The following is an 18,243-nucleotide window of genomic DNA, read 5'->3' as shown; positions in this document are numbered from 1 at the left end:
TGTATGTCTTCTTTGGAGAAATGTCTATTTAGTTCTTTGGCCCATTTTTTGATTGGGTCATTTATTTTTCTGGAGTTGAGCTGTAGGAGTTGCTTGTATATTTTTGAGATTAGTTGTTTGTCAGTTGCTTCATTTGCTATTATTTTCTCCCATTCTGAAGGCTGCCTTTTCACCTTGCTAATAGTTTCCTTTGTTGTGCAGAAGCTTTTAAGTTTAATTAGGTCCCATTTGTTTATTTTTGCTTTTATTTCCAATATTCTGGGAGGTGGGTCATAGAGGATCCTGCTGTGATGTATGTCGGAGAGCGTTTTGCCTATGTTCTCCTCTAGGAGTTTTATAGTTTCTGGTCTTACATTGAGATCTTTAATCCATTTTGAGTTTATTTTTGTGTATGGTGTTAAAAAGTGTTCTAGTTTCATTCTTTTACAAGTGTTTGACCAGTTTTCCCAGCACCACTTGTTAAAGAGATTGTCTTTAATCCATTGTATATTCTTGCCTCCTTTGTCAAAGATAAGGTGTCCATATGTGCGTGGTTTTATCTCTGGGCTTTCTATTTTGTTCCATTGATCAATATTTCTGTCTTTGTGCCAGTACCATACTGTCTTGATGACTGTGGCTTTGTAATAGAGCCTGAAGTCAGGTAGGTTGATTCCTCCTGTTCCATTCTTCTTTCTCAAGATAGCTTTGGCTATTCGAGGTTTTTTGTATTTCCATACAAATTGTGAAATTATTTGTTCTAGCTCTGTGAAGAATACCATTGGTAGCTTGATAGGGATTGCATTGAATCTATAAATTGCTTTGGGTAGTATACTCATTTTCAGTATATTGATTCTTCCAATCCATGAACATGGTATATTTCTCCATCTATTAGTGTCCTCTTTGATTTCTTTCACCAGTGTTTTGTAGTTTTCTATATATAGGTCTTTAGTTTCTTTAGGTAGATATATTCCTAAGTATTTTATTCTTTCCGTTGCAATGGTGAATGGAATTGTTTCCTTAATTTCTCTTTCAGTTTTCTCATTATTAGTGTATAGGAATGCAAGGGATTTCTGTGTGTTGATTTTATATCCTGCAACTTTTCTATAATCATGATTAGTTCTAGTAATTTTCTGGTGGAGTCTTTAGGGTTTTCTATGTAAAGGATCATGTCATCTACAGATAGTGAGAGTTTTACTTTTTCTTTTCCAATTTGGATTCCTTTTATTTCTTTTTCTGCTCTGCTGTAGCCAAAACTTCCAAAACTATGTTGAATAGTAAGGGTGAAAGTGGGCACCCTTGTCTTGTTCCTGATTTTAGAGGAAATACTTTCAATTTTTCACCATTGAGGATAATGTTTGCTGTGGGTTTGTCATATATAGCTTTTATTATGTTGAGGTATGTTCCTTCTATTCCTGCTTTCTGGAGAGTTCTTATCATAAATGGATGTTGAACTTTGTCAAAGGCTTTCTCTGCATCTATTGAGATAATCATATTGTTGTGTCTAGTTTCATAAGTCCCCCAGTCCTCTATTTTCTGCAGCTTGTTTTCTATTTTCCAATGAGTTGGAAATATGCCACTCATTCATTCATGCATATACTCAAGTATTTTGTGAGCACTTGTGGTGTGGGGCTGGCACTGTTTAGCACTGGGTATATAGCAGTGGAAAAAAGCAAACCAGATCCTTGCCCTTATGGGAAACAAAGAAAGGAACATGTGCAAGGAGGGGGCTACTAGAGTCATTATAGTCGATTTACTTGTTAAAGGTGCTTGATCATAAAAATAAAGCAGAACATTGAAGAATTGGGGAAAAAAGCTGGAGAGGACCAAGTGATAGATCAGATCAGATCAGATCAGTCGTTCAGTCATGTCCAACTCTTTGCAACCCCATGAATCACAGCACGCCAGGCCTCCCTGTCCATCACCAACTCCCGGAGTTCACTCAGACTCACGTCCATCGAGTCAGTGATGCCATCCAACCATCTCATCCTCTGTCGTCCCCTTCTCTTCCTGCCCCCGATCCCTCCCAGCATCAGAGTCTTTTCCAGTGAGTCAACTCTACGCATGAGGTGGCCAAAGTACTGGGAGTTTCAGCTTCAGCATCATTCCTTCCAAAGAAATCCCAGGGCTGATCTCCTTCAGAATGGACTGGTTGGATCTCCTTGCAGTCCAAGGGACTCTCAAGAGTCTTCTCCAACACCACAGTTCAAAAGCATCAATTCTTCGGCACTCAGCCTTCTTCACAGTCCAACTCTCACATCCATTCATGACCACAGGAAAAACCATAGCCTTGACTAGATGAACCTTTGTTGGCAAAGTAATGTCTCTGCTTTTGAATATGCTATCTAGGTTGGTCATAATTTTCCTTCCAAGGAGTAAGCGTCTTTTAATTTCATAGCTGCAGTCACCATCTGCAGTGATTTTGGAGCCCAGAAAAATAAAGTCTGACACTGTTTCCACTGTTTCCCCATCTATCTCCCATGAAGTGATGGGACCGGATGCCATGATCTTTGTTTTCTGAATGTTGAGCTTTAAGCCAACTTTTTCACTCTCCACTTTCACTTTCATCAAGAGGCTTTTGAGTTCCTCTTCACTTTCTGCCATGAGGGTGGTGTCATCTGCATATCTGAGGTTATTGATAATTTTCCTGGCAATATAGTTATGGTATATTTAATGAATGTGGAGAGTTCCTTCTTTTCAGAAAATAACTGCTGCTTCTGTATTCCTGATCCCATGGTGGGTACTATTGTTATTACTGCTCCTCACCTAATGCACTGAGTGCTTACTGTGTCACAGGCTTTGTACTCAGTGCTTTTGTGTATCGAATTCTGTAAGGTAGGTGTTAATACCAGTCTATTTTACTCATGAGAATAATAGGACCAGGGAGGTTAACTACACTCAACTAGTAAGTGGTAGAGCCTTGGTTTAGACTCAGGATTGGTATTAGATATTGCAAGCTGAATAATCTTTATTTTTTTTTTTTTATTATAACATTGAAGACTTTTGCGCTTATGTTATTGCTTCATTTTTCATTAACTTGCTGAACTTTATATTTCCAAAGTTGAGCTACTTTTAACTCCATTTATAGTTAAAACTTATGCCATATACAAGTAAACTCAGAAAAAATGTTATTAAAGTGAATAATACTTTAAAATTTGATATACCAATTGTGGAAAATTTGAGAAGCTTTAGTTATGTAGAACTCACTTTATGTCCAAGAACTAATAATGAAAACTGAATTTCACACTAGTTTTAGGTGTGTATATAAAGTGCCTGGCACAGTGTTTGCATACAAGCAGGTGATCTGTAAATTATAGTCATTTTTATTTTTCGTTTCCACCTCACTTGTCATCTAAGTAATGCCTTTTGCTTACAAGTGATAGGCTGGTAGAAATGCTTTATGTACCTTGTTTTCTGATCTGCTACAGTAACTTCAGCAGTTGTCTGCATGCTGTCCTTATGGGGACCATTTTGTTTCTCATGTTGCTTTCCTTTTATATAACTCCAGGATTTATTTGGGTAAAAGTATATTTGCCTCTGTTATTTATCTTTATTCAAGACATAAGTTTACACAGGTTTAATTTTTAGGCGGAAAAGCATTATCACTTTGGAATGTATTTTACAAACTGATTTTATCTGTTAGAATCGATTTGTGAGAATTTCAGAGTATCAAGGTGATACAGCAATTTAAAACTAGTAACCAAAAGTTTTCTTTTCTTTTCAAGAATCCTTTTTAAAACTGAAATTTGATAGACTAGTATTGAGTTCAATTTGGTTCTCATCATTCCCACTTACGAAGTAGATTGCACTCAGAATTTCACTTATACCAACATACCAATTTTGCTTTTTCTTTTTATAGCATCACTTATAACTTCAGGGATATGATGGTATAGAGGGATTTTTCTCTCAAAGAAGAAAAGGCAATCAAAATCTTTGTCCATGAGATTAGCCTAAAATGTACTCTCGCTCAGTGATTACTGAGAACCTTTATGGGCCCAGGCACGTCTTTGTCATGCACAGGAGAGAGGTTGACGTGGACCGCAGCTGAGTATGGTCTAACTGTGTGATGAGGCTGATAGACCCGATGCAGTCAGATGCTTCATTAGTAGAATTGGTGTTGGTTGGGAATCTTGGGAGGTGAGGTTCCGCTGTCTTACTTTGCTGGACCGCATCTGCAGTGTTAATACTTAGTTTGGAGCTAAGGGGCAAATTGGGAGTCATCCCACAAGTGAGGAACCCTGCTCCTGAAAGGTCTGGCCATTTTTGCAGATAAAGATTGTTGGGAAATGAGAGAGTCACGGGGAGGAAAGATCTTTTAATAGTGTTTGTATTTCCTGCGGTGATGTCAGGTCCATGAGATCGGGGGCTGGTCCTTGTCAGAGCTGTGCCTCGCATAGAGTCAATAAATAGCGGACTCAGTTTGGATGGGAGGATGATGGTTACCTTCAAATATTTGTCTTATAGATGGCTTGTTAATTAGATGTATTACTTCTATCTCCAGAGGGCAGATGGAGTCACCAGGGATAGAATATTTAGTTGGGCAGATTTCAATTTGACATAAGAAGAACTTAGTGAAAACTAATTTAGCAGTTAGATTGATTAGCCTCTTGGTATATTTGAATTCTCTTCTTTTAAATGCTTGGATAAAGGGTGCATGAGGATTTATTAGAAAATATACCTGCTATTGATAAATTTTAGGCCAAGATGACTTCAGCTACTAACTTTGTGGTTGTTTCTATATTTTTATTTAAGTATTCCATTAAACACATGATGTCAACTATTAAAATATATTTTTTTTCTAAGTTAGAACTTTGTTGTCTTTTCAGACTGAAGCAAAGCAAAGAACTCGATGCAGAGAAGGCTTTTGCCAACGAGCAGTTGACCAGAGCTATCCTTCGTGAGAGGATATCAAATGAGGAGGAGCGTGCGAAGGCAAAGCACCTGGTGAGCATGAAAGATTTAGTGGGAAGGTCTTGTCTACAAGGAAACCGCTGATGTTTGGGAGAGGCTTGCCAACTCCCAGTGTGGATGATACTCATGCTCTCTTTGCTTAGATTTTCTTAATCTTTGCCTTTTATAAGTGGCTGACACTTTGCTGAGGTTAGCCATCAAGGACTCTAAGGCAGGTGTAATGAGAGTTATTGAAGAAAAGATCAACACAGAGACGCAGGCATCTTACCTGAGGGATATTGTTTGCTTGTTCCACCCGAGTTGTATTTGAAACCTCTGGGGTGAGAGCCTAGCTTAGTCCTGTCCTTGCTGGCAGCCACCAGATGCTAGCTGGGAAGACTCCCGCGGAGGTGAGTAACGTTTGATCCGTCACTTTCTGGACTTCAGAAAAGGGGAACCATTTTTTATAAGAAAGGAAATAATTTTTTCAAAGAAAATATTTTTTTAGAAATTTAAATATTACATAAATATGTTTAAAAATGACTATTAGTAGCAGAAAATTTAAGAGGCACCCGTAAACCTGCCACTCTCACATAACCACGGTTCACCCCAAGGTGTTTCCCTCTAGACAGTTTCTATTCCTAGGTCTGTTACCTATTGAAGACTTTGGATAGTGCTGTACGCAGTGTTTACATCATGAACATACTCTTTATATCACGACAATGTGGTTTTTAATGGCTGAACAGTAGTGTCTTGTGCATGCAACATGATTGGTTGGACATCTTCCTGTTGGTAAATAAAAGTGGAGCTGTTCTGGGTGAAGCCTGGGGTCCTGACTACTCAGTGCTCACTTTAGCCTTCCTGGAAACCCTCATGTCATTTCCCTGTCTTCTCAATGGAATATGGTTGGGAACTCATTGGAGAGAGAAATGTAACCATATAGCGGAGAGCTTGGGATGTAAGACTCAGGGGATGTCCTAGTCCAGCAGGCAGCTGGGGATTGTTACCAATTAATCAGAAAAGAGTCAGTTTCTGTTCTCTCCTGTTCTTTCTCTTGGTCCTTTCTTTGAGAGGCTAGCCTACGACCAGTTGCCAGTAGAGAAAATAGGAAGCCATTGTGTACTGAATCCATTTCTTCAGTGACTAATTCAGGATCCAGGCTACATGGGTGGGCAGTAAACCAGAACAGAGGTGATGGACTAAGAAAGGAAGGTCTAGGGTCTGGCCAGCGCCCCTGTGAGGACACACACATTGAGTGGAACTGAGGCCTAGAGATGTGGACAGAGTCATTCGTTGTGAATGGGGTTAATTTCAGAATTAAAAGCATTAGATATTGAAGAATTGAATTATGACATCTGTTGTGCTCCTGAGTTTGAGGGTTTTTTGGGGAAGTTGAAAACATGTCGGGCCCATGCGTTAAGGGTCATTCCCATGAATGTTACAGCCTCCCAATTGGAAGGCCAGGGATGGAGAGGAGAGAGTTTAATAGTGCTTGTGGTGGAGGGTGGCGGGTGGGGGTTGCGGAGCAAGCTTCGAGGTTTCTAGTGGGCAGAGGACCCCTTGGTTCTCATTTTTATTTGTGTCCCAGCTTTTGCCTCTTCTCTTTGAAGCATTCTTTTCTCTACTTCTTTTGGTCTAAATTTGAACATGTTACCTTGTTCTTTTATTTCAGGGAGATAAGCAAGATTAAGATTAAAAAAAAAAAAAACTCATTAAACACACTTGCACATGAGAAGGCATAAAAAGAGAGTTTTCACAAGAAATGTGAAAATAAAGAAAAATTTCTTAAGTCACAGTAACTAGAATATTATGTAATGTAGTTGGGTTGGAGCAGTGTATCTTCCGCATATATTTTCCTTGTACCTTATAAATCCTCTCTATTTCCTATCTATATATTTTTGTTTTTAGGTTAAACATAAGAAGTTGGCATTACATATTCTTTTTTGCAGATCTCTTCTTTATTGATTCTGGAGTCAGGGGTGGCAAATTACTGACAGCTCCTTAATTTCAGCATCTGTCATAAATTGGCCAAACAGAGTCCTCAAAGGACGTTGGGACTAAAAGTAGAATTTATGCAATAGCATTATAGTTGATCCAGAGGCTCCTGTTCTGGCTTGAGGATTCTCAGATATTTAAGTGTAGTTCTTGGCCACAACAACATGGCTGCCTACAGCAGTTTGGGTACCTGGTGACTCCCAAGTGATTTACCATGTTATCACCTTTATTGTTGTTACTCATGATTACAGAAGACATGCATATTTGTTGGGTAAAGATCAGGAAATAAATACAAAACAATAAAATCAATTAGATTACCATTATCCAGAGATAATTACTATTAACTTTCTGGTTTATTGTTTTATATTCCTTTTCGCATTGCACTAAGTCTGTATTAAACATTTATGTTAATATGTATATTTGTATTTCTCCAAACAGATAGTAGTATATGTAGTTTTATGTAACTCTTATAGTAACTTTCATATTGAAAAATATTTAGACTATTTAAGGCCTTTCTATACCAATAAATATGTATTTGCATGATTCCTTTTAATGGTTGAGTGTATTTCACTGAATTTTCTTCTGATTATTAAAATAATACAGGGATAAACGTTTAAAGTTACTAAGGAATCATCTTATGTGTTAGGATGACTGTGGTTAAGCTTACCAGTAAGGTGTCTCAGGGAACTGTCAGTGTTTTGTGGCAGCCTGGATGGAGTGGAGATTTAGAGGAGAGTGGATACATGAATATGTATGGCTGAGTCCCATCGCTGTTCAGCTGAAACTATGACAACATTGTTAATTGGCCCTACCCAATACAAAATAAAAGGTTTTTTTTTTTTTTTTTTAAAGACAGTAACAAGTATTGGCAAGGATGTTCTGAGAATGTAAAATGGTACAGTCACTTTGGAAAATAGTATGGTGCTTCCTCAAGAAAAGTAAAACTAGAATCATCCTATGATTCAGCAGTCCACTCTTCTGGCATGTGTGCATGCTCAGTCCCTCAGTCATGTCTGACTCTTTGCAACCCCATGGACTGTCCTTGGGATTCTCCAGGCAAGAATACTGGAGTGGCTTGCCATTTCCTCCTCCAAGGGATCTTCCCCACCCAGGGATCGAACCTGCATTTCCCGTGGCTCCTGCATTGGCAGATGAATTTTGTTGTTCTTTATTGCTTGAGCCACCTGGGAGGCCCCACTCTTCTGGTTCTTTTTTTTTTTAATTTTATTTTTAAACTTTACATAATTGTATTAGTTTTGCTAAATATCAAAATGAATCCGCCACAGGTATGCATGTGTTCCCCATCCTGAACCCTCCTCCCTCCTCCCTCCCCATACCATCCCTCAGGGTCATCCCAGTGCACTAGCCCCAAGCATCCAGTATCGTGAAGAACTAAAAGCAGGACATTGAAGAGATATATCAATGTCCATTGCAACATTATTCATAATAGCCAAGAGGTGGAAGAAATCTATGTGTTCCTCAGTAGATTAATGCATAAACAAAATTGTCATATACATACGACGGAGTGTTATTCAGCCTTTAAAAGGAGGGAAATTCTAACGTATCATGCAATTTAGATGAACCTTGTGGACATTATGCTAAGTGAAATAAACCAGTCACAGAAAGGTAAATACTGTGTGATTCCGATCGTGTGAAGCATCTAGTCACATTCAGAGACAGAAGGCAGCAGGGTGGTCTCAAGGGGCTGAGTGGAAGGAAGAGTGATGAGCCCTTTCTAATGGGTCTGGAGTCTTAGTTTTGCAGGGTGAAAAGAGTTCTGGAGATTGGTTTTGCAGCAGTCTGAATGCACTTTATACTCTGAAACTATACACTTCTAGTTATTAAGATGGTAAGTTTTAGATTATGTGTATTTTACCATAATTACACCTTATGAAAATGGTGTAAAGGAGATGCCTAAGGAACTAGCATTGCTGCGTGTATAGTTCATGTTCAGGGGGTGTAAACTTCCTTCTGCCCCTCCGCCCCCGCCCGCCACATACACAGAGTCTGCATCTCCCTATCCTGTAGGACGTGTGCTGGGGACACGACTTCAAGTCTGTGTCGTCCATCAGTGCCTCGATCCCCAGGCTGTGGCAGTGGCGTCCTCAGAACCCGTGACTCGTGTGAGAGTCACCCAGGACCATTAGCGTTGTTCTGCTGAGTGCTGGACCCCCACGGCTGCCATTCTTAACCCCAGTATATGGGACTCTGTTGAGTGATGGCCAAACGTTGGTGTCTTCCTTTTTATTTAGAATCCAAATATTGCAGCCAGCAAGAGAGTAAAGGTTGGATTTCACACATTGGAAGGAATTGGAAAGCTGTCTTTCAGTAGAACTAGGGGGAAGGATAAAAACCCCAAACTGACGCCTTGTTGGTGCTGCGAATAAAACTCCTCTTCCCCCTTCCCATCCTCCGCCCACACGCGGTTGACATTTAGATTGCTGTCTCCTTAGATGCGAGTCCAGGCCGTTTCTTCCCACAGTTGTTGTAACAGCTAGCTTTATCGAAGCTCTCTGAAAGGCAAAGTCATGATGGCCCTGTTGTTGAAGTTTTAAAATAGGATCAGATGAAAACTTTCCTTTTTGGAAGGATTGCGTTAGCTGGAGAAGCCACGGGTCCTGCTCTCGATTCAAGAAGAGCTTACCAGTCCCTCACCCTCTACCTCTCATGGACAGGGACCAGCATTTTTATCAGCTGATTCTACCCAGAGGTTTTGGGAAAGAATTTCCCTGATAATTTTATCTGCTTGAAAATGTTAACTAAAATTCACATGAAAGGACTGTGGCTTAGGAGCAGGAGAGCAACTCTGTAAAGAAAGAGCGATTAAAAGGAGTAAGCTGGGAAACCTGAAAGTTAATGTGACTTGACATTTGTGTATCTCTGAGAGCCTGTACATCTAAACCTAATATTTGCTGTGTCATTAATTTTTTTTAAATTAAAGAATAAGGACTTTGCATTTACATTTTTTTAAAATGCCAGTTAACATTTTGTTTCACTCCTCCTTTCTGTTGTATTAAACTGTGCTGGTTTGACATTAGTCATTTCTTTTTACAACCACAGAACTGTAGTATTTTTCTTATTTGTTTTTGAATCTAAACTTGAAAAGAAGCCACAATTTACTTAAAGAAATAGTTGCTTAAATATTTTGGAGCTTATAAAGCTAAATGTGAAAGAGTTTCCTGCATTTTTTGGGCAGATGTTTCATTGAGTGCTTACTATATGAAAAACGTGGTGCTGGATACTGTGGCTGTATGAGTGAAAAAGACGAAATCCGTAAGGAATTCACACTGCAGTGTGGGAGACAGATACATGAAAAATAATGTTAAAAAGTGCCAAATCTGTGATAGAGCCTTGCTACTTATATCCTTATGAGAATTCTCACTTCAGTGAAAGCAGAGACTGACTTTCTTGTAACCATTTTGTATCTGCATTCATTCGTTCACACACATTTGAGAGCCTAATACGTACTGGAGCCTGGCAAAGAGTAGAGAGTCAATAAATGCTTGCCTATTTCATAAGTGAGGAATTGAGTCTACTCAGGTTGTGGAAGGAGAAGGCAATGGCACCCCACTCCAGTACTCTTGCCTGGAAAATCCCATGGACAGAGGAGCCTGGTAGGCTGCAGTCCATGGGGTCGCTAAGAGTCAGACACTACTGAGCGACTTCCCTTTCATTTTTCGCTTTCATGCATTGGAGAAGGAAATGGCAACGCACTCCAGTATTCTTGCCTGGAGAATCCCAGGGACAGAGGAGCCTGGTGGGCTGCCGTCTATGGGGTCGCACAGAGTCGGACACGACTGAAGCGACTTAGCAGCAGTAGCAGCAGCAGCAGCAGCAGCAGGTTTTGGAAATGGGAGGAGAGGAAGTAGGGAAGATGAGAAAAGATTTCCTAGAGACATGATACCAGAGTGGAATGTTTGAGTAGGAATTGCCTGTGTGGTTAAGGAGTAGGGATGGTCCAGCCTACAGTATTTGCCAGTAAAGTATGGAAGCCTGGGGGCACTGGAACACCACAGGAGCTAATGAGTGGGAAGTAAAGGGTGAGGAGTGTTGAGAGATGAGGCAGAAGAAGTTGGCAGAGCTAAAATCACGAGGCACATGTATGCAATCCAGAGACCGCTGGACTGTATACATGCAAAGGTTTGAAGTGCAGTGGTTAGACGGCATTTTGATAGTTGTGTAGTGAAGGGTGCAAGATGGACTAGAGGAGGGAATGAATGGAAAGAGATCATTCTTTTCTGTGGTCCCCACCATCACACGTTTATGGAACACCTGGTGTGTGCTAGGTTACATCAGTTGCTGGGGGTGCAAAGATAGATTAGATTTGATCTCTCTTCCTGAGTCTGCCTTCTTCAGTCAAGTATAAGCTGGGTGGGGAAGGTCATTCTTAACTTGGATTTTTTTTTTTTCTGCTGGTAACATTTTTGAATTTGTAAAACCTCATAGTGTTTAGAAAAAAGCACAAAAAATTAGGGTAAGTGAATGCATAAATTTAGTTTTTGCAAATTTAAGTTACTCTTTCTCCAAAATGTCACTTTTTATCCCCAGTTTCCCTTTTGTCTGAAATGCACTAGTGAAGCAATCAAGAAGAATTGATTAATTTTGTGCTTTGTGCTTTCACTTCTGTGTTTTATTTGTGCTTCAAACTGTGACAGTTGAAATTTCGTGGTTAAAGAGAAAAAGGTTTGAATTTGGGGCTGGAGGAAAATGACTAAAGGAAGTAGAAAAGAATACTGCTGCTGCCCAAGTATATAAGTGAGGGTCTTCCCAAGAGCAGAGGTTACCATTGGGGTTGTAATTTTGAAATGATCAACAGGGTTCATGTTCAAAAGTTTTGGGTTGAAGAAAGTTAAGAGTGATCACTTGGGGCTTTTAGTGTCATTAAAATTAACCAGGTGAATGAAGCTGCAGTGTAGCAGCAGTTATCCTGGGTTCTTTTGTTGGACACTTAATCCTTTAAAAAAAAAAATATTTGGTCTTTTTTGTGGTGCAATTTAGTACTTCAGTTATAATCTCTATTAACACACTCCCTCTGATTATATATGCCCTGGGCTGGTTTTTCTTGCTATAGACACGAATCCCCAATTGTTCTGACGTGCATGGAGTATTAGTTTGCTTTGAATGCTAAAAATGAAGTTAATGACTTTGAGCTTTCACTTTTGAGGACTGTTTAAATACTGAATTTCTGTTCTGTGTCAGAAATTTAAGCCATTTAGGCATAAGATAATTTCCTCGGTGTTACTGGTGAGAATGGGACCTAGGATCTGTCTGCAAGCCCATTTCTTCCTGTCTCTCGCTCAGTTCCTATCTGACCAGGAAATTTAAAGGGCAGCAGCCCTCGGGACAGGTGGGAGCAGAGGCGTGCAGCATCATTTTGCCTCCTGTGTAAATATTTGAATTCAGGAGGCCAGGACAAAGCCTCCATCTCCTGTCTTCTCCCTCGTGTGCTTTGTTTTCTGGTGTGGTCTTTGCCTCCTGTGTGTGTTAAAGCAGCACGCTGTTGTCAGCTGAAATGCATACAGTCCTGTGGAGAAATTATTAGGAAGAGATTTTTAGTCAGATATTCCATGGAATGCCAGGCCAGATCTTGGTACCTTTTTTTTGCCACAGTAGTAGAAAAAGAGAAACAGGTTTTGTCTCAGTATGCCAGCCTCATCTTTATGTTAAGAGCCCAGAAAGAATAGGATTACTGTTGCAGATTTCAGCATTGCGTGCGTGTGCGTGTGTGTGTGTGTGTGTGTGTGTGTGTGCGCACTCAGTCATGTCCAACTCTTTGCAACTCCATGGACTGTAGCCCGCCAGGCTCCTCTGTCCATGGGATTTTTCAGGTAAGAATGCTGGAGTGTCTTAACCAGATGAATGTATTTCTCAAATGTATGTGGTCAGACTCTTTCCTCATCAGGATTTGCAGGAATACACAGGCTCGTAACATTACCATCTAGTCCGAGAGAAGCCTCTTGTCATGCTGAGCAGATACTGGGGGGCCTGGAGGAGAGAATGGCTGAACATTGTTCTGAAAGTGGAGATTAAATCTCACTGTCAAGGCTGGTGAGTCTGTCCAGTGAGCACATTGTACAGGTGACTGCAGTTTGCTGGTGTTGCATTTTTTCCCCAAGGAACTATCACAGTTTGTGTGACCTGTTGACAGAAGGATTAGAGAGGATCTGAGGAAAATGCAGTTGATGTTCTTGTCAACAAGTAGTTGTACTTAAAGACAGCTATAAGGAGCACCTCTGCTTAAAAGGTGCTGTCATATTGTCATTCTAAATGCACTTTGCAAATTCATCAAGTTGCTTGCACAGTGGTTGGCTCAGGGCAACTCCTGTTGAGTGGTGTCATATGTGGTCACCCTGCCATAAATAGCTTATTGACATCCCATCAGTTGGGTCATTATGGGTGTCAAGGTGAGGTATGGAGAGCACTGAGTAAAAATCCATAGGTAACTAAGGTGCAAATGGTTGGTTATAATTCCATCTCTTTATAGTGCCCTGGCATTTATTGTTAACTTATTTGCTTCACTGCCTGGTCTGAGATGAACTGTCATTAGGGCCTTGGAATGTTATTAAACTGACATCATAATCTCTTTTCCTACTGAAGAGGCTGAGAAATATGGCCCTCAGTATTTGCTTTAACCTGTGACAGATTAAAAGTTGAACAGAAACATAATGAACTCCATCAATCCTTCCAAATCCCAAAGAGGAGTGCTTTGCGCATTGTTTTGAATGAGACTCTAAGGCCGATGGGCTCGGTTTTGTTCAGAAGCATCCTTTTCGGCCTGTCTCCCTGGCAGGCCTGAGGACTGTCAGTTCTCGTACAGCCGTGGAGAACTGCTTTCCACCTGTGGGACGTGGACCTCTGGTTTGGTGAATGCAGTAGTAAACTGAAGAGCAGTAGTGTTTACTAGGTGACACACCACGGAGGAGTGAGGTGTGCTTCGGTTTTGCTCACTGACATTAAGGTCTTCACAGCGCTGAACATTCTGGAATCACTGTGTGTTTACTTCTTTTATGTATTCCTGCCTTTATTGGGCAGATATGATTCCTAAATGGGACTGAGGTATGTTCTTTCTGTGTTTCTTGATGTTTTGAACTGTGCCCTGCTTTGGTGGGTATAAGGGTTTAGTTTTATGGAGCCTGGGGTTATTCCCTTCACCATAAAGACATTCAACATTTTGTTCCATTGTGGCTCTCTCCACCATTTTCTTTACTAACTATATTTTAAGGATGACTTCTCCTGAAAATACCAAGGGGCAGAATTACCAAATGAAGTAAGGCCTGCATTCTCTAGAGAGCAGGAATCTGTTTGCAAACCTGCAGTATTTATTACATACCTCATTTAGCTCATTCATCATTTTAATAGAAAAATGAGTCATTTTAGATGATTCTGAAATAATTCGAGGTAAGCTACATAGCCCCAGGCAGAATATGATTTCCTCAGCCACCAAGCTGTTTTCAAAAAAAATAAAATGGAATGATCAGCACCAATAATTTATGATTACTTGTGGTAAACTTATCAGATGTCTTCATTGTCATAGAAATTGGTTGAGATTAAGTTTGGAGGAGTTTTCTAGCAAACTTCTGCCAGTTCTTCCATCTTTCATGACACATGGCTACGAGGTTCTGTACTTAGCTGTGTGTTTAAATACTCTCTGCCTGTTTAAAACACTGTAAATTTAATTCCAGATTTGTGTTTAATAATCTCCTGATAAGAAAGAACACAAGTCAGTGTCACAGGGCCAGTTTTATTGGAGATTATTATAAACCTATTTGTGTACATTTCTGTTCAGGCATTAAGAGTTGATCCTTTTCTTTTCCTTAACCTGTCTGATTCTCAGGAACACAGCTAGCTGATGGCCTGGAACCATAACTCTGAAACCAAAGTGAGTCACGGAGTATTTCTAGATTGTGCCATAGTGCTCACGGCCTTTGTTAATAAATCAGCACCACAGCGAAAACACTTGGTACTTGTTTCTCGTGTTCTTTGTTTAACCAAGACCTTTCAAGTCCAGCGTCTTATTTGGTGTTAATAAATGCTTGATAGAAGTAGGACAGCCAGTCATTCCTGTTTCTAAGGGATTGGAAACCTAAAGTGTGCACAACGTAACAGCCAGTGCTGCAGATTGGACCTCCGCTGCGTCAGTGATCTTATTTGGGGCACAGTTGAGTAAATTTAGTTATTATTACTTTTTTTTTTTTTTTGGTGTGAGGGGGACCTTCCCTGGTGGCTCAAATAGTAAAGAGTCTGCCTGCAATACAGAAGACCTGGGTGGGATCCCTGGGTTGGAAGGATCCCCTGGAGGAGGAGATGGCAACCCACTCCAGCCTTCTTGCCAACCTGAATGTGTTCTTAGCCGGAAGTGAATTGGCCCCACCGTATTGGCCTTGGTCCCACTGTAGAAAGGGTGAGAGGACTTTGAGGGACAGGCACATGGACAAAGAAGAAATTACCACAGACATAAATGAAAACAGGCATCCAGAAGCCACACGTATGATGAGCGCACACAGGACTAAAACATCACAGCGTGGTGGGCCTACTCATCGGAGAGGCCGGCAGCCATGGCCATACGCCTGGAGTGCTCCTGCCTGTGAAATAAGTATCATATGCATAATCATAACACTGTTGGGGGTTGACAGTCTGTTTAAGAGCATTGAATGTAGTACTACACATTGCAACTAAAGTTTCCATCTAGGCCATTGTGAATTGAAATAGTTTCTCAGTAGTCCAGAAAAATTCTCACCTGTGAATCTGCGTTGCAAAGGATACTGGTTAAATGAAGTGTTTTTATGTACTTTTATAGAGTTTTTTTTTTTGAGTGGGCTTATTTTTAAAAAATGTTTGCTGTGGTGTGTTCTGTTCTGGTCGGGGAGTGGTTGATAGAGATACAAAAGGACTTGGTTTGTAGCAATTATTCCTTTGCCCTCAGAACATGGATATATAAAGGCAGAAGCTTGGTTGTTGTTGTTGTTGTTGTTAACTTTTTATTTGCAGGGGAGATAAAAGACAATTCAATTTTTTTTCTGTTACTTTATGAAAAGTCAATTTATAAGTATACAGAACTTTGCATTCTCTAAGAACTCCTGTATTTATATATTTATTCATCAAGGTAACAGACTTGAAAGAAAAGTACAGGTGAAAGAAAGGTAATGATGCATTAGCCTGGCGGGATGATTCTTGAGAATAGGCATAGACTTGCTGCAGCAGATAATTCTTAAGAGTCAGTGTGACATATGTTAACAGTGTTTCGTCACTCATGAAGCGGATTCACTCGTGTGTTCTGTGTTTTCACTGAACTTTAGGAAAATTCAGAATGAAGATCCTCCACAGGTTTTTCTTGTACAGTCTACACACACGCACATATGTGCAAGCACACACGCACGTCTTCAAGACCGCTGGAGCGTGGGGTACACACACTGTGCCAGTTGCCCCCTTACATTTCTATACCTTAAAATTAGTGTGTTTCTTATGTAAGCAAGTGCACTCGTCAGAATCAACAAGTTTAACATGGGTGTAGTGCTTTAATTTTTAACCACAATTTCAATAATGTTCCTCATAGCAAATTCTCCTCCTGGAAAAGGATACATTCTTGGGCCATATATTCCATGTATGTAGTTATCGTGTCTTAAAACATTTTTAACGTGATTTGCGAGTAATAGGATCTAGGCAGATACCGTGCTAACCTGAGTTAATGAATTCTTGCCGTCGTTGCTAGAGTTTTAGACGAAAGTAGAATGGATGAAAAGAGGTAAAGAATTTCATGCAGACATATGGATTGGTGTTCCTGTGTTGTGGGTGAAGGAACAATTGTTTTGGATATTTTCTTTTATGAACCCAAACTAAAACAAATGCCTTCACCAAGATCTGTGTAGATTCTGTGTCTTTGAAATGTAGCAGGCATCCAAGTTGTATCATTAAAAATAATTAGAGAGTAAAGTGTTTTCCTACTTCTCTGGAGAGTTTTTTGAAGAGTAATTTTATCAGAAATAGCCTTCTTTCCACACCCCACCACCAGCACCACCCCCCAGGTACTGTTCCATGTAATTTTAGGCAAATTGCTTTTTTTTCTTTGTGCCCTTTGTTCCATGTGTTTAAAACGAGGACAAGGTTGTGAATGTACTTTTCTTTCAAGTCTGTTACCTTGATGAATAAATATATAAATACAGGAGTTCTTAGAGAATGCAAAGTTCTATATACTTATAAATTGACTTTTTGTACATCCTAAGTAATTTTGTTTTATGAATAGGTTACCAATTCCAAGAGTCACATCTATTTTAATTTTCTATAGTTATTAAAAACAGCCCATTTAAAACAAAGAAAAATAGTTAAAGTTAAAAGCTTCTGTTTCCTTGGTTAAATTGGATTTTTGTTATTGAAAACTTATTCTGATTAGTAGAAGTGATTTAGTTGTAGGCACAGTATAAATGCTGTTAGGAGTTCTTGTATTTTGAAAGGATCAACATGAGAGGTGTCCTTTTCTTGGATATGAGAAGGTGGAATCTTTTTGCTAATACGTGTTTATTGGCTTACAATGAAAATTCAGACCTTTGTTAGCAAAATAAAGTAATTAAAATACATTTATCAGTTCAGTTCAGTTGCTCAGTCATGTCCGACTCTTGGCGACCCCATGAATCGCAGCACGCCAGGCCTCCCTGTCCATCACCAACTCCCGGAGTTCACTGAGACTCACGTCCATCGAGTCGGTGATGCCATCCAGCCATCTCATCCTCTGTCGTCCCCTTCTCTTCCTGCCCCCTCCTGTGTATAAATACATATACACTATTAAAAGGTACAGAAGTTGATCTACTTTATGCCTTTAAAAAATGACTATTAAATGCCTTAAATTTATGTATTATAGTGGATTAAACCCTTCTGCTACCTAAGATCAAGGCTTCATCTTTTCAAATGCTTACTTTATTTTCCATTTATTTCCTATTTACTTTTTAACTCATTAAAAGTCATTTGTTATTTTTTAATATGACTATCATATCTCTACCTCGCCCTTGCCTGACATAATTTTCCTTCCTTTCCTAATGCCCTCCCACCCCGCCCCATCCCATTTTAAATTTCCTGCCCATGGATGGTGGCGTTTTTGGAATGTTCCCATCATTTCCTGCCATGAATGGGGATCAGGAGAATGTCTTGGTGCTTTAGACTTTTTTTTTTTAAAACTCCCTGAGGAACCCAGTATATTATAAAGAAACTGGCTCAGTTCCAACCCCGAAGGCATCAAAAAGACCAAGTTCTAAATAATATCCTCCTGTAGGATGCAGCATGTTTTCACCATGTATCCCCATCTTGGAGATCACCATTTCCAAGATATATCTATAGCTCCGCATATGCTCCATGTGTATATTATAACATTGCCCCCCCCACCCCCCACCCCCC

General features: G+C 39.9%; 1 protein-coding gene across 2 annotated transcripts in view; it reads left to right on the top strand.

The window, feature by feature from the left end:
• CHCHD3 (coiled-coil-helix-coiled-coil-helix domain containing 3) overlaps positions 1-18,243 on the top strand; it is a 292,530-nt gene that overhangs the window by 99,640 nt on the left and 174,647 nt on the right. For both annotated transcript variants that reach the window (NM_001035475.1, XM_005205750.5), the window contains 1 exon segment: positions 4,803-4,920. In NM_001035475.1, coding sequence (NP_001030552.1) covers positions 4,803-4,920 — 118 coding nt within the window.

Source organism: Bos taurus, chromosome 4 (assembly GCF_002263795.3).
Source record: "Bos taurus isolate L1 Dominette 01449 registration number 42190680 breed Hereford chromosome 4, ARS-UCD2.0, whole genome shotgun sequence".
Taxonomy (NCBI): Eukaryota; Metazoa; Chordata; class Mammalia; order Artiodactyla; family Bovidae; genus Bos; species Bos taurus.
The sequence above is the reverse complement of the archived record's forward strand: the minus strand, read 5'-3'. Positions and strand labels throughout refer to the sequence as shown.